At 34.3% G+C, this 14,590-nt stretch overlaps 1 protein-coding gene and 1 non-coding gene across 6 annotated transcripts in view; both read right to left on the bottom strand.

Annotated features, from left to right (window-relative positions):
* FAM122C (family with sequence similarity 122C) overlaps positions 1 to 14,590 on the bottom strand; it is an 89,360-nt gene that overhangs the window by 55,964 nt on the left and 18,806 nt on the right. For all 5 annotated transcript variants that reach the window (XR_003043065.1, XM_025039656.1, XM_025039655.1 and 2 more), the window contains exon 4: positions 12,470 to 12,526. Coding sequence is in view for 4 of the 5 variants with exons in the window: in XM_025039656.1 (XP_024895424.1) it covers positions 12,470 to 12,526 (57 nt within the window). In the remaining variant the exon portion in view is untranslated. The remainder of the gene's footprint in view (positions 1 to 12,469; positions 12,527 to 14,590) is intronic.
* LOC112470926 lies at positions 6,497 to 6,600 on the bottom strand. The gene has a single exon (XR_003043080.1). It is a non-coding gene; the product is annotated as a U6 spliceosomal RNA (small nuclear RNA).

The following is a 14,590-nucleotide window of genomic DNA, read 5'->3' on the forward strand; positions in this document are numbered from 1 at the left end:
CTGAATGGGAGAAGATATTTATTTATGACATATCTGATAAGGGGTTAATATCCAAAATCTATAAAGAACTCATATAACTCAATAACAACAAGAGAAAAAGAAAAACAATCCGATTAAAAAATGGGCAGAAGTCCTGAACAGATATTTCTCTAAAGAGGAAATACAGATGGCCAATCGACATATGAAAAGATGCTCAAGGTCACTAATCATCAGAGAAATGCAAATTAAAATCTCAGTGAGATATCACCTCACACCTGTCAGAATGGCTATCAACAATAAATCAAAGAACAAGTGTTGGTGAGGATGTGGAGAAAAGGGAACCTTCATATACTGTTGGTGAGATGGTAAATTGGTACAGCTGCTATGGAAAACAGTTTCTCAAAAAATTAAAAATGGCTCTACCTTTTGACCCAGCAATCACACTTCTGGGTATTTATCCAAAGAAAACCAAAACAACAATTCTTAAAGATTTATGCACCCCTATCTTCACTGCAGCGCTTTTCACAATAGCCAAGATATGGAAGCAACCTAAGTGTCCATCAATATGCGATTGGATAAAGAAGTTATACAATGGAATATTACTTCAGACATAAAAAAAGAGAAATCTTACCATTTTCAATGATATGGTTGCACCTAGAGGATATTATGTTGAGTGAAACAAGTCAGACAGAGAAAGACAAATACCATATGATTTCACTTATATGTGGAAACTAAGATACAAAAGAAACTAAAGGAAAACAGATTCACAGATACAGAGAACAATCTGGTGATTGCCAGAGGGGAGGGGAGTTGGGGAGCTGGGTGAAAAAGGTGAAGAGATGAAGAAGTACAAATTAGTAGTTACAAAACAGTAATGGGGATGTAGAGTACGGCATGGGGAATACCATCAATAATATTATAATAACTATGTAGAGTGCCAGGTGGGTACTGGACTTATCAGGGGGATCACTTTTATAAGTTATATAATGTCTAACCACTGTACTGTATACTTGAAAGTAATTAAAAACAGAATGCCCTTACATATAAAATCAGCATGAGAATAACAAAATAAAAATATGCATTACATCTTAAGAAAAAAATAGATGCTATTTATATAAAATTATAAACAAGGTGTTCAGAAGGATGTTCACCAAAAAGTTAACAATACTTATTAAGGAGGTTTAGGGTAATTTGTTTTTTCTTACTTTGTACTTTACCGTATCATCTGACCTTTTCATAATATTCAAGTATTATTTTTCACATAATTATTTTAAAAGATAACCCTCATATGGAAAGGCATCCTGTGTTTGTGGATTGGAAGACAACATTGTTAAGATGGCAATAGTACCCAAAGTGATCTACAAATGCAGTGCAACCACTTTTCAAAATCCCAGTGGCATTTTTTTTTTTTGCAGAAAAACCCATCCTAAAATTAACATGGACTCTCAAGGGACTCCAATAGTCAAAACAATTGTGAAAAAGAAAATAAATTTTTTAAATTTATTGCCACTGGGATTTTGAAAAGTGGTTGCACTTTTTTAAAAAGTAAATTTTTTAAATTTATTTTCTTTTTCATAATTGTTTAGACTATCACAATTCCTGATTTCAAACTTACTAAAAAGCTACAGTAACCAAAACAGTGTGGTAGTGGCATAAAGACAGATATTATAGACCAATGGAATAGAGAGCCCCCAAATAAAGCCTCATATACATGGTCTATTAATTTTTTTCTTGGCTTTATTGAAGTACACAATTAGTTGCTTATTTTTACATTGCATAATTCAATGAGGTTTTTTTTTCAGTTATAGTTGGCATACAATAATCTATTAGTTTCAGTTGTACAGCATAGTGATTAGAAATCTATATAACTCACAAAGTGATCATCCCACTAACTCAGTTACCCTTCTTCTCCTTTACATATTTATTGCAACATTGTTAACTATTTTCCTTATGCTACACTTTACATCTCCATGTCTATTTTGTAACTATCCATTTGTACTTCTTAATCCCTTTGCCCTTTTACATTGTCCCCCTAACCAGCCTCCCATCTAGCAGCCCTCAAAATATTCTCTGTATCTATGAGTTTGTTTTCATTGTTGTTGTTGTTTATTTCATTCTTTAGATTCCACATGTACATGAAATCATGTGGCATTTGTCTTTATCTTATGTGATATTTGTCTTTATCGGACCCATTTCTTTCTGCGCAATACCCTCTAGGTCCATCAAGGCCATATCATTTTCCATCCCCTTTGTATTAGTCTGAGTGTGTCTTTCAATCTGAAGTGAGTCTCTTGTAGGCAGCATATGTAGGGATCTTGTTTTCTTATCCATTCAGCTACTCTATCTTGTGGTTGTATCATTTAATTCTTTTCCACTTGAGGTATTTGTTGATAGAAATGCAGTTGTTACTATTCTTTTTTTTTAAATTAAGTTTATTGGAGTAACATTGGTAAATACAATTATATAATTTTCAGGTGTACATTACCATTTGACATCAGTATATTCTATTGTGTGTTTACCACCCAAAGTTCAGTTTCCTTCAGCTACCATATATTTGACCCCCTTTACCCACTTCAACCTCACCCTACTCTCCTATATTTGACCTCCTTTAACCTATTAACTAAACCCTCTTCGCATCATATGTAGGGCCTTGTTTTCTTATGTATTCAACCATCCTATCCTTTAGTAGGAGGACTTAATTCTTTTTCGTTTGAGGTACTCATTGATAGACATGTAGTTATTACCATTTTTTATTCATTATTTTGAGACATGTTCTTTCTTCTTAAAAAAGTCCCTCCAACATTTCCTCTAATAGTAGCTTGGTGGTGGTGAATTCCTTTAGCTTATTTTTGTCTGAGAAAATCTTTTTCTATCCTTCGACTAAATGATAGCTTTGCCGGATAGGTATTCTTGGTTGTAGATCCTGAGTTTTCATCACTTTGAATATTTTGTGCCAAGACCTTCTGTCTTGCATAGTTTCTTTTGAGAAATCAGCTGTCAGTCTTATCAGTGCTCCCTTGTAGGTAACTGCTTTTCTCTTGCTGCTTTTAAGATTCTTTGTATTTAGCCTTTGGCATTTTAATTATAATACGTCTTGGTGTGGGCCTCTTTGACTTCATCTTTTCTGGGACTCTCCGAGCTTCCTGGGGTTTTATATCTATTTCCTTCACTAGGTTAGGGAATTTTTCAATCATTATTTCTTCAAATAGCTCTTAAATTTCTTGTTCCCCTTCAGGTACTCCTTATGTTTTTACATTTAATTTTGTCCCATAGGCTCCTTAAATTATTATTATAGTCTTGGCTTCCTTTTTCTCACCATTCTGATTGGGTGTCCTTGGCTTCCTCATTTTCTATACCACTGGTTCAATCCTCTTCTTTATATACTCTGTTGTTTCCCTCTAATATGTTCTTCATCTCAGATAATGTGTTCTTCATTTCTGACTAGTTTCCTTTTATAATTTCCATTTTTATGTTTTTTATCTCTTTGTTGAAGTTCTCACTGAGTTCATCTACACGTCCTTAAATTCATTGAACATCTTTATAACCAGTGTTTTGAACTCTGCATCTGTTATATTGCTTGACTCTATTATTCCTGGATTTCTGTTCTGTTCTCTCATATTTCTGCTTCTTTCTCTTCCCATTTTGGCTGCCTTTCTGTGTCTTTTTCTATGTACTAAGCAAAGCTCCTAAGTCTCCCAATCTTATCAGCATGGCTTTGTGTAGTAGGTGTCCAGTGGCACAGTCCTGAGAGGGGTTCAGCTGCAGGCCAGGTCTAGCCTCAGCCTATGTCTCTCCAGTGCCACCTGTTAAGATTCAGCAAGCACCCACAGATTCTGTGCTTATAGTTGTCTCAAGAAACCATGCCAGAAACTGAGGCTAGCTGCCACTACTAGTATGGGTCTTGGGGTTGGTTCAGTAAGGGGCACCGGACTGAGGACACACCTGATTGTGGCTTGGGTGGGGCCGCAAGTTTGGGGAGGCGGAGTTTCAGGGAATCTTCTGGGCAGAGTGACCTCTGTTATCCAGTTTGATGATGTCTTAGCTATGGCGGCGCTGTTTCAGCGCGCTGGGACGGGGGAAGGTTCCACAGAGGAAGAATGGATACCACCAGCACTTCAGCCCAGGAGAAAGCCTTGCCTCTGGCCCTCTCTCCAATAACTCAGTGTCTCCCTGTAAGTCCTTGGTGCCCCCCGAGCAGCCGACCTGGCCCTGGTGCTCAGAGCGAGCAGGTCTGTCACCACAAAAATCTGCTCATGGATACAGCTCCTTTAAGAGGTGTCTGCAGCTGCCAGCTGCCACAGCCTCTGTCCCATTCAGCCACTGGGGACTGGCAGCCTCGCCTCTTCACTCCTTCCTACCTTCTACCATTGCAGGTTGATTAATTATTTCTCTACCTAGTTGTAGTGCTTCTGTTAATCTAGATTCCAGGCGACTTTGCTTGCTGCTTGTTCCATGTGTCTGTCACAACTTTGATATGGTCGTCAGAGGGATGAACAAAGCCTCTATCATCTATGCCATTTTTAGGTGTCTCCTATTAATTTTTGACAAGGGTGCCAAATCATTCAACAGAGAAAGGATGGTCTTTGCAACAAATGGTGCATAGAAAACTGAACATCCACACACAAAATAATAAAGTTTTACTCTTTCCTTAAACCACATACACAAATTAACTCAAAATTCATGAAATACCTAAAGATCTAAAAGTATAAAACTCTTAGAAGAAAACATAGGGCAAAAGCTTCATGACATTGGGTGTGGCAATGATTTTTTGGATATGCTACCAAAGCAGAGATAACAAAAGAAAAATCAGATAAATTGGACTTCATAAAAATTTAAAACGTTTGTGCATCAAAAGACACTATCAAAAGAGTGAAAGACAATCACAGAATTGGAGATGTTTGAAAATCATATATTTGATAAGGAATTAATAGCCAGAATATATAAAGAACTCTTACAACTCAACGATAATAACAACAAAAGAAACGACTCAATTAAAATACAGGCAAAGGACTTGAATAGATATTTCTCCAAAGAAGAGATATAAATGGTCAATAGGCACATGAAAAGAAGTTTAACATCATTTGTCATTAGGTAAATGCAAATCAAAACCACAATGACCTACCACTTTGCTCTCATTAGGATAACCATTATTTTAAAATATGGAAAATATCAAGTGTTGGTGAGAATATGGAGAAATTGGAACCTTCATACATTAATGGTGGAAATGTAAAATGGTGCAGACTCTGTGGGAAACAATTTGTTCAGTTCCTCAAAAAGTTAAATATTAGATTAACATATGACCCAGCAATCCCACTTCTAGGTACATACTCAAAGGTATTGAAAGCAGGGATTCAAACAGATACTTATACACAAATGTTCACAGCAGCAGTATTCTCAATAGCCAAAAGGTGGAAACAACTCAAATGTCCATCACCAAGATGAATGGATAAAAAAAACAAAAAACAAAAAACAAACGTGTGGTATATACATATAATGGACTATTATTCAGCCATAAAAAGAATAGAGTTCTGACACACGTTACAACATAAACGAATCTTAAAAACATTATGCTAACTGAAATAAGCCAAACCCAATAGAAAAAATATTGTATGATTCTACTTGTATGAGGTACCTAGAATAGTCAAATTCATAGAGACTGTAAGTAGAATAGAGGTTACAGGATATAGAGGTTAAAATGGGGGAGTTATTGCTAAATGGGTACAGATTTTCTGTTTGACATGATAAAAAGTTTTGGAAATGGAAAGTTATTATAGTTAACATTGCGAATGTACTTAATGCCACTAAATTGCACTCTTAAAATGGTTAATAAAAACCCATAGTCCAAATACAGCCTGGCATTCTTAAAAGTATATTTCACACATAATGAGGTATCTAGTATAGTGCTAGGCAAATATGCTGCTAATTATTATGAGGAACATGAAATATGCAGATGAGCCTTCCCTAAAGAGACCTAGTATCACATTTGAGAGACCAGCTTTATGTACATTAAGTCAGTGCTCTCCAAAGTAAACTCAATTATAGCAAAGGGGGTATAAAAGATGATCCACTGAGAAACAAAAAGAAAAAAATAGAAATTCAATTTTTGCATTTAAAAAATATAAGACAGTAAGAAATGAAGGCTTGCCGATATTAGACATACAGATTGACACAGGTGCCCTCAGTCAGCCCATAGAGTCCAAAGATCTTATGAGAGAAGAGCAATTTTTTTTTTGTCTTTAGCTAAATAGAACTAATTGCATTCACCTGAGCCAAGTTATGTGGCCATATGGATATATTATCTACTTTTAACTAAACTAATTTCCACAAAATTGACAAGTGCCTTAACAAGATTCTTACAAAGAAATTTTGGACAAGTCTAAGCAAATATCAGGGAAATGGCAAAGGTGAAACTTGTGCTATCCCTACTATAGCTCATCATCTGCTACATTACTATGAAAACACAATGCTGAGCTAATCAGCTCTGTCAGGGATCTGGCTAAAACAATTTTAAATCATGAAGATTATTGGAAATATGAATTCACATTCACTCTCCTTGCCCAGGGGCCATGCTAATGTTCTCTGTATCATTCCAATTTTAGTATACGTGCTGCCTATATATACTAAGTGAGCACTGCATTCACTTTTCAATCTATAGTTAACAAAATTTAAAATTTTCTAAAAATATTTCATTTTTAACTCATTCTTTTTATATTTCTATTTTGTGTATATTCTATGATTCATGTTATATACCAGCACAGTAGTAGATGTTCATAATGTATATTCGACAAGCATGTATTAGAAGTATGTGCTCAAACCTTTTTTACCGATGCAGTATGTAATCAAAAGAGGTTAAATATTACTGTATATAGTATAGATAATAAATGTTATTGGTGGTCTGTAATAGAAGACTGGTATGAGTTGTGTGAATTAAATTTTGGCCTAGGCCTTGAAAGATGTTTAAAATATGGACAAGCAGAGATGTTTAAAATATGGAGGGGAGGATATTACAAACAAAAGGAATCATATAAACAAAAATTTAGAGGAGGAAAAAGTATGGCAGGTTTGCAGGTAGTGACTAGCTCGACTGAAACAGTTTGTGCTATGAATAGCGATAAAACTAGAGAGGTAAAACAGGGCCAGATTTATAGAATCTTAAATAATTGAAGAATTTGAGTTTTGGCAGAATAGCATAGCTGTTAGAATCACAGGCTTTAGAGCCAAACAAAACTGAGTCAAATCCCAGCTCTGTAACATTACTTGTGAAACCTTAGGCAGGCGACTTAACCTGAGCCTCAGTTTCTTTATCAATATGAAGATGATGGTAATAATGAGGATAACAAGGTTGTTGTAGAGTTATCACACTGCCTGGCAACCTATGTTAGTACTCAATACAACCTAGCTATAAGTAATTAGAAGCCATTGTAACTTTTTGCACAGGAGAGAAAAAGGTGAAAATGATGTTTTAGAAAAGTAATTTGGTATTGGTTATGGAAGTAGGATTATACCAGCAGAGATGGGGAATCTATTAGAATATTATTAGAGTCATATGAACACAAGGGACAGAAGGAAGTAGCAGTGGGAACAGAGAGGATGTTTTCAAGGAAGAATTAATAAGATTAGATGCCTAATTAGATACAGTAGAAAAATAAGGAAGAATTGAAGATGTCCCTAGAGCTTTGAGTCTTAAAATTGTGTGACTGTGACTGTTTTGATGCCATTACAGAAAATGAGGGAAATTGAGAAAGATAGCTTAATAAATTAATCAGCCTCTTAAAAATTGATTACATTTATTAAGGTAACGCTGGTTAATAACATTATATGTTTCAGATGTACAATTCTATAATGTGTCGTCTGTATATTGCATTCTGTGCTCACCACCGAGAGTCTAGTCTCTTTCCGTCACCATGTATGACTCCCTTTACCCTCTTCATCCTCTCCCCACACCCTTGGGCAACCACTGTTCTGTTGTGTCTATGACTTTGTTTTTGTTTGTTCGTCTGTTGCTTTTCGTATTATATCCCACATATGAGTGAAATCATATGGTTCTTATCCTTTTCCATCTGACTTATTCCACTTAGCATAATACTCTCAAGATCCAATGTACCACATCTTCTTTATCCAATCATCTGTCAAAGGACACTTAGGTTGTTTCTATGTCTTGGCTTTTGTGACTAATGTAGCAATGAACATAGGGGTACATATATCTCTATGAATAAGTGTTTTCAAATTTTTCAGGTAAATACCGAGAAGACAGATTGCTGGGTTATATGGTAGCTCTACTCACTTTTTTGAGGAACCTCTAATCAGTCTTTTAAAACAATGGAATAACAGTACATCTTTTTAGCAAAATGTAATTGTTAGCATAGTTCTTCCATTTAATATTTATGTAGATGTTTTCTTCTAGTGAGAAGCTCAAAGTAATTTGTAATTCAATCAATCAACAACTAAAGGACAAGTTATCCCAGAACTAGGACAGAATTTTGCTTATTGTACCTCCCATTGAAAGTTGAGAGATTAGCCATCATCAGCTATTTCGAGGGTCATTAGTAAAAGTGGGTTGACCTTTCTATCATTTATATTTTGCCTATTTCCAAAATGAATATGAGATGGCTTACAATGAAACAAGATTGTTAAAATAAGGATAAAAGGTCAAGAACCATATATCTGTCAAGGGCAAAGAGTACTAGATGCCAGAAACCTAAGTTAAGGAGAGTTGCTGCATTTGAGCACCAAACTTAGCTTCCAACTTTTTAGTACTCAAGGGGAAAATTGAAATAGTAAGTTGCCCACCTTTGCTTTATGAAGGAGAGTATGCCTGAAAGCTTTTAGTTACCTAGTGTTGCCAGAGTGCTCAATACATGCTGGTTGAAAGAACAAAACAGTTTGTAAACTAAGATCAAATTTAATTTCTTTTAAAATAAGCTAGTCTATTCCCTTAAAGAATGTCTCTTCATAAAAGAGGCTAGGTACTTAGTAGGTTCCAAGGAAAACTCAAAAACATATCACAAAAATATAATGTCATTGCTTTACTAGACTAAAAAATGGGAGCAAAATCCATGACAGATTAACTGTGAAACCTGGCCAGTAGAAGAAAAAGCTCATCCTATGTAACAGATGATCTCTAAATTGTCCCTATCATAATCATGCCTTGTACTCCAACTGGTATAATCTGTTCTAAATGGCTTCATCTCACAAAGTTCCCTTACATTTGTGTCTAAATCAAGTTTAATTTATTTAAACCAGGTAAGATAAAAAGAAGATGGTAATATGTGTTATTAAAGTTTACATTTGTGAAGATATAAATATAAAGGGTTGTTGAAATAGAAAGATAATATTTAAGTCGAAAATTTTTTAAATCAATTTTACTTAAGACACTACAAAGAAAGTCAAGTTCTTACCAGGTACCAACGATTTTATATCCTATTTAATAAGTCAAGAAATAAATGTGAAATTACAGAAAAATATACAGTGAGCAGACTTGTTATGGGTTGAATTGTGCCCCACCTCCCATCCATTTGTTGATGCCCTAACCTCCAGTGTTTCATAATGTAACTTTATTTGGATATAGGGTTTTTGTAGAGGAAATCAAGTTAGAATGAAGTCATTAGGGTGGACCCTAATCTGACAACGTCCCTATAAAAAGAAGAAATTTGGAGAAAGGCATAGGTACAGGGAAAACCATGTGAATATGATCCATGTGAACATGAATATGGCCATCTATGCGCCAAGTAGAGAAGCTTGGAACAGATCCTTCTCTCATGGCCCTCAGAAGGAAGCAACCTTGCTGACCTCTTGATCTTGGACTTCCAGCCTCCAGAACTGGGAGACAATCATTTCTGTTGTTTAAGCCCCCCAGTTTGTGGTATTTTGTTATGCAACCCTAGCAAATTGATACACAAACAATTTCTGTCAGGCAGTTATTTATGTTTAGAGTTTTAGGAGATATGGAACTAAAAGCCGAGTGCTTTCAAAACTCTTGAAATACTAGCTCAATTGTTACTATGAAAGGAAAAGTATGTAAAAAGAATAATTCCTGAAAACTTAGGAATTACTATGTTTAGAAATTAACATCCATGCTAAATGTTTCACAATATAAAAATATAACAAATCACTATATTGTATACCTTAATCTTACACAGTGGCATATGTCCATTATATCGCAATAAAGCTGGAGGAAAAAAAAATTAAATTCCAGCTTGATGTTTTCAAGCTCTTGAATACCTACAAAACAGCTAACGACCACAGTCTAGAAGATATTGTCCATTAACTGACTAATAGAAAGGGGGCAACTTGAACCATACACTTATTCAAATATTGACCCAGAATCTGACTTGGGGCAGTGTGCTGACTTAAAAACAAAAGCACATTTAATCAAATTAGTTCATAGGAAATACACAGAATAAAAGAACATATTAAATAATACCACATGGAAACAGAATCAGAATGTGGGGATTCTAAGCATAAATGGCCTGGTTTCTTCAATAAATAAGTGACATGGAACAAAAACACAGAAGAGAAAAGCTGTTTTAAATAAAAGAGGCCTAAGAGATCATGGTTGGAACATGTTCGAATCACTAAAAAAGGCATTTTTGAGAATCAGGAAAATTTTAACATGAACAGGTTATTAGATGACATTAAGGAATAACTTATTTTGTTAGATGTACTGATGGTATTGTGATTACGTAAAAAAGAAAGTCCTCAGAGATTCACATTGAGTGTTTATGGGTAAAAAGATATCAGGGATTTACTTTAAAGCACCCTCCTCCCCCTAAAATAGAAGGGGCTATATTAAAAATGATGTATAAAGTGTAGATAACAGTTAAAGCTGGAGATTGAGTACATGGAGGTTATATTTTGTGTCTTTTAAAAATTTTAATGTAGTGTGCCAAGCATTGTGCATATATTAATTCCTTTCATCCTTACTTTCATCCTATTTTACTGAAAAATAAAATAAAATATGAAATGTGACTTTATTAATATTAGAGTGGAAGTTCAGGATGTAATGAGGTGAGAACCAGACATTTCTGTTTTGTACTTTAAAGGTTAAGTTCAATAGCTTAAAAAAAGTCATGATTAAAGAATGCATGTGAAGAAATATGTAACTTAAGATATCTATGAGACCATTACGCTGTTGAAATTAAGCCTTAATTTTCCATGTGATCAGTACCTAGATTGAAAGTTAATGTTATTTCTATTTTCCCATTTCATTCATTTTCTACTTGTGTTTCATTTTAAAGGTTTATAATATATATTCTGTCACTATGGAAATAACTTGCTTTACAATTTATATTACTAACCAGTTAAATTAATCTTGATTTCAAGTTTCATAATCAAATAGCAACATATAATCAATTTTCAATACTGGTCTAATTTAGGGGAAGCAAAAAAACATACTGTACAGATAAACTAGAGGTCACCTTACCTACTAGATTTAGGTCTTTCCATTAAGAATTTCTAAATAGTAACATACTCACAAAGACAAACAGTAAAAGAATGTTTTATCTACTAAAAAGTAAAATAATCTTTTTACCATACTTTCTTGCTAGTGGATGATAACCTGGCCTTAGGGAAGCCATGGTGTGAGGAAGAGAGGCAAAGGAAGCAGGAGTTGGAGTATCAAAAACTAGGGTCACAAGGTACTTTGTTTTGTGCCACTGCGACAGGAAAAGGGTAGCTGGAAAAGAATCCAGTAATTTGGGGTAAATCTTGGTTGGCTCTGATACTAACTCTGGACATCGTGTAAATTACTAAATTTTTCACATCTTTAGTTTCTGAACTAACAAGTTTGTTGTGAGATCAAATGAAATCACAGATGTAAAGTACCTATTATAGTACTAAGTGAATAATAAGTGCTTCATAACAATTAAGACCCCTTGAACAAAAGTCTGCTTGTAGTTGGGTCAAAAAAATCTCACCACCTATACTGGAGTCGTGATTTGATCTTTTGAGTTCTATGGCTAATCCTTGGATGATTAAAAGATTTAATTCTGTATTAGGTTTTTGCTGTTAAACACCTACACACATGCGTATGTGCGTGCACTCACACACACATGCACAAAACCAGTAAGGTACAATGTGTCCCTGAACTCAGATCTCTAAGAAGTGAACGAAACATGATAACATAAAAGGCATTTTATTTTTCAAAAAATTCTTCATCTGAGGGTTTTATAAAACCATGATAACTATGGTTATTATGAATCAAAGACTTAATTTTTATATACAGCATTCTTTTTCTTCGAGAACCTTAAAAGAAGCTAGATTCAATGTAGAAGAGTGTGCAGTCTTTCTGGAAACTTTGATTTATTAAAATAGTTAATAACTCCAATAAAATTAGGACTCTTTAGTTGTTGTTTGTCTTAGAGAAACTATTCCTGGAATTAAAAACTTAATCACATGACCTCACTTAGAATTGCTGAACCATAGGTATTTTCTAAAGAAAAAAAAATGACTTCTTTAAATGAACAGCTGTCAATTTTGAAAGTCTTCTTACCTGTTTGATTTGATGAAGACGACGGATAGAAGTGTGAATGGGAGAAGATGGCAAAATCTGAAATTTAAAATGTAAAAGTCAAGCTTGCTTTAATGTTTCTGATTATATCTAAACATTAATTAAGGCAATATTGAATTATATAAATATTTCTTGCCTAATGCATGCTAGCAACAGTGTTAGTTAAGTTTAATATTTAAAAAAACTCAAAAATACAATTGAATCTTGACAAAATTTATTAATCAAAAGTCTCTATATGTATTGGAACAGAATAAAATAACTGTTAACATAAGATATATGGAGCAGAAGATCAATAGAACATTTTGTTTATCTCTACCTTTCCTTTCCCGAGGAATCAGATCTTAAAATCACCTCATTTTTTTTTTGCCAGTTTTAGCCCATTAGTAAAGCTTAGTGAAAGGCATTACCCAGAAAAAGCTGAAACAGTCATTAAATCAGCAGTTAACTTTCCAAGCATAGAAAAGAAACATAAACAAAATAATTCCATCAATTATCTTGGAATCGAGCTGGGAAAACCAAACTTTCATAATACTTAATGTCTTAAGGCAATCACTTTCAAGTAGTTCAGCATATTTTACTCTTGTTTGCTCAGATGCTTGTTGTCTAGGCAATTTCTCCTTTTCAGGGCTACTTTCTCCTTTTCAGTCTTTTCTCAAGGCTTATGAGGACCCACACAAAAGGGAAATCAAAATAGAAGGGAGTTAAAGCTAAGTGAGAAAATAAGGCTTGAAGATTATCTTTAAAAATCATTTATCCATTCTATCTGTTATCTTGGTTAGTTCTTGGAATGCCAGATAATGTATTAATCTTACTTTCACATTGTATCTTAAGAGCACATTGAGTTGTGCATTCAAAAATATTTAATGAGCTCCTACTACATGCTAAAGTACCATGTCAGGCCCCAAGGATCCAAAGAGAAATAAGACATTTTCCTGTCCTTGAGAATTTCAAAGTCTAGGTAGGCAGAGAGGCATGTTTGGGGAACAGAGAGGTTCAGAGGGGTGGATACTTGGTACATGATAGGCCATGGAAAGAAGCAAATTTGGCTGAAAGCATTTTGTGGATTTTGGACTTTAGCCTTTGAATCCAAGGAAACTTAAAGCATAGGTCTCTCTGAGTTCTTGAACCTCAAAGGTATTTTAAACAAGATCATACCTGTTTTAGAAAGATAACCCTAGCAGCATATGTGGAACAAATTGAGGGTGGAGAGAAGAGAGACTAGAAGTAGGTTCACTGGTGGGCCAGGTAAAAGATGGTGAAGGTCTGAAAAGGGAAGGATGAAGAGGAGGCAGATTGGAGAAATGATCAGAAAGAGTGAAAAGAGCTAAAGACTTGCCTGAGGTTTCTACCTGAAACCTATAGGTGGATGGTGGCCAAAAAAGACAATAAGAGGAGTAAGTTGGTTGGTGGGGAGAAATGAGTGCTCGAAAAATTTGTGTTGAACAAATGAATGTTTTTATGTAGTAGATTGTCTGAATTTTTATTAGGTTTTAAAATATATCATATGACTTTTAAAGGAGCATATTACCTCACTAGTTGTATTTTGCTTAAGAAAGTGTTAATATCAGTTTGATTTTTCTAATCACTTGTTAGAAGGTGGAGGAAGCAGCCAACGTTGTAAAAATAACAACAGAAAATTCATATGCGTATAATTGAAAATTCACTACGTATAAATTATATATATATATAATTACATATATAATTAGTGACAATTGCTTCTTTATAATAATTTGCTACCAGAAAAATAAGACTGTTATGTATTTCAATATTTATTGAGCCCTTATTATATGTAAGGAACTGTTTTTCTGCTCAGAGGGGAAGGAAAGATTAAAAAAAAACAACTAATAAGCCATAGTTATAACTCTCAGAGACTAGACATGAAAACAAATATTATATAAGAGAAAAGGAATGGGACTACATCAAAATAAAAAGTTTTGTACAGCAAAGGAAATCATAAACAAAACAAAAAGACAACCGATTGTTTAGGAGAAGATATTTGCTAATGATACATCTGATAAAGGGTTAATATCCAAAATATATAAAGAACTTATTAAACCCGACAACCAAAAAAAAAACAACCAACCAATTAAAAATGGGCAGACG

Source organism: Pteropus alecto, unplaced genomic scaffold (assembly GCF_000325575.1).
Source record: "Pteropus alecto unplaced genomic scaffold, ASM32557v1 scaffold19, whole genome shotgun sequence".
Taxonomy (NCBI): domain Eukaryota; kingdom Metazoa; phylum Chordata; class Mammalia; order Chiroptera; family Pteropodidae; genus Pteropus; species Pteropus alecto.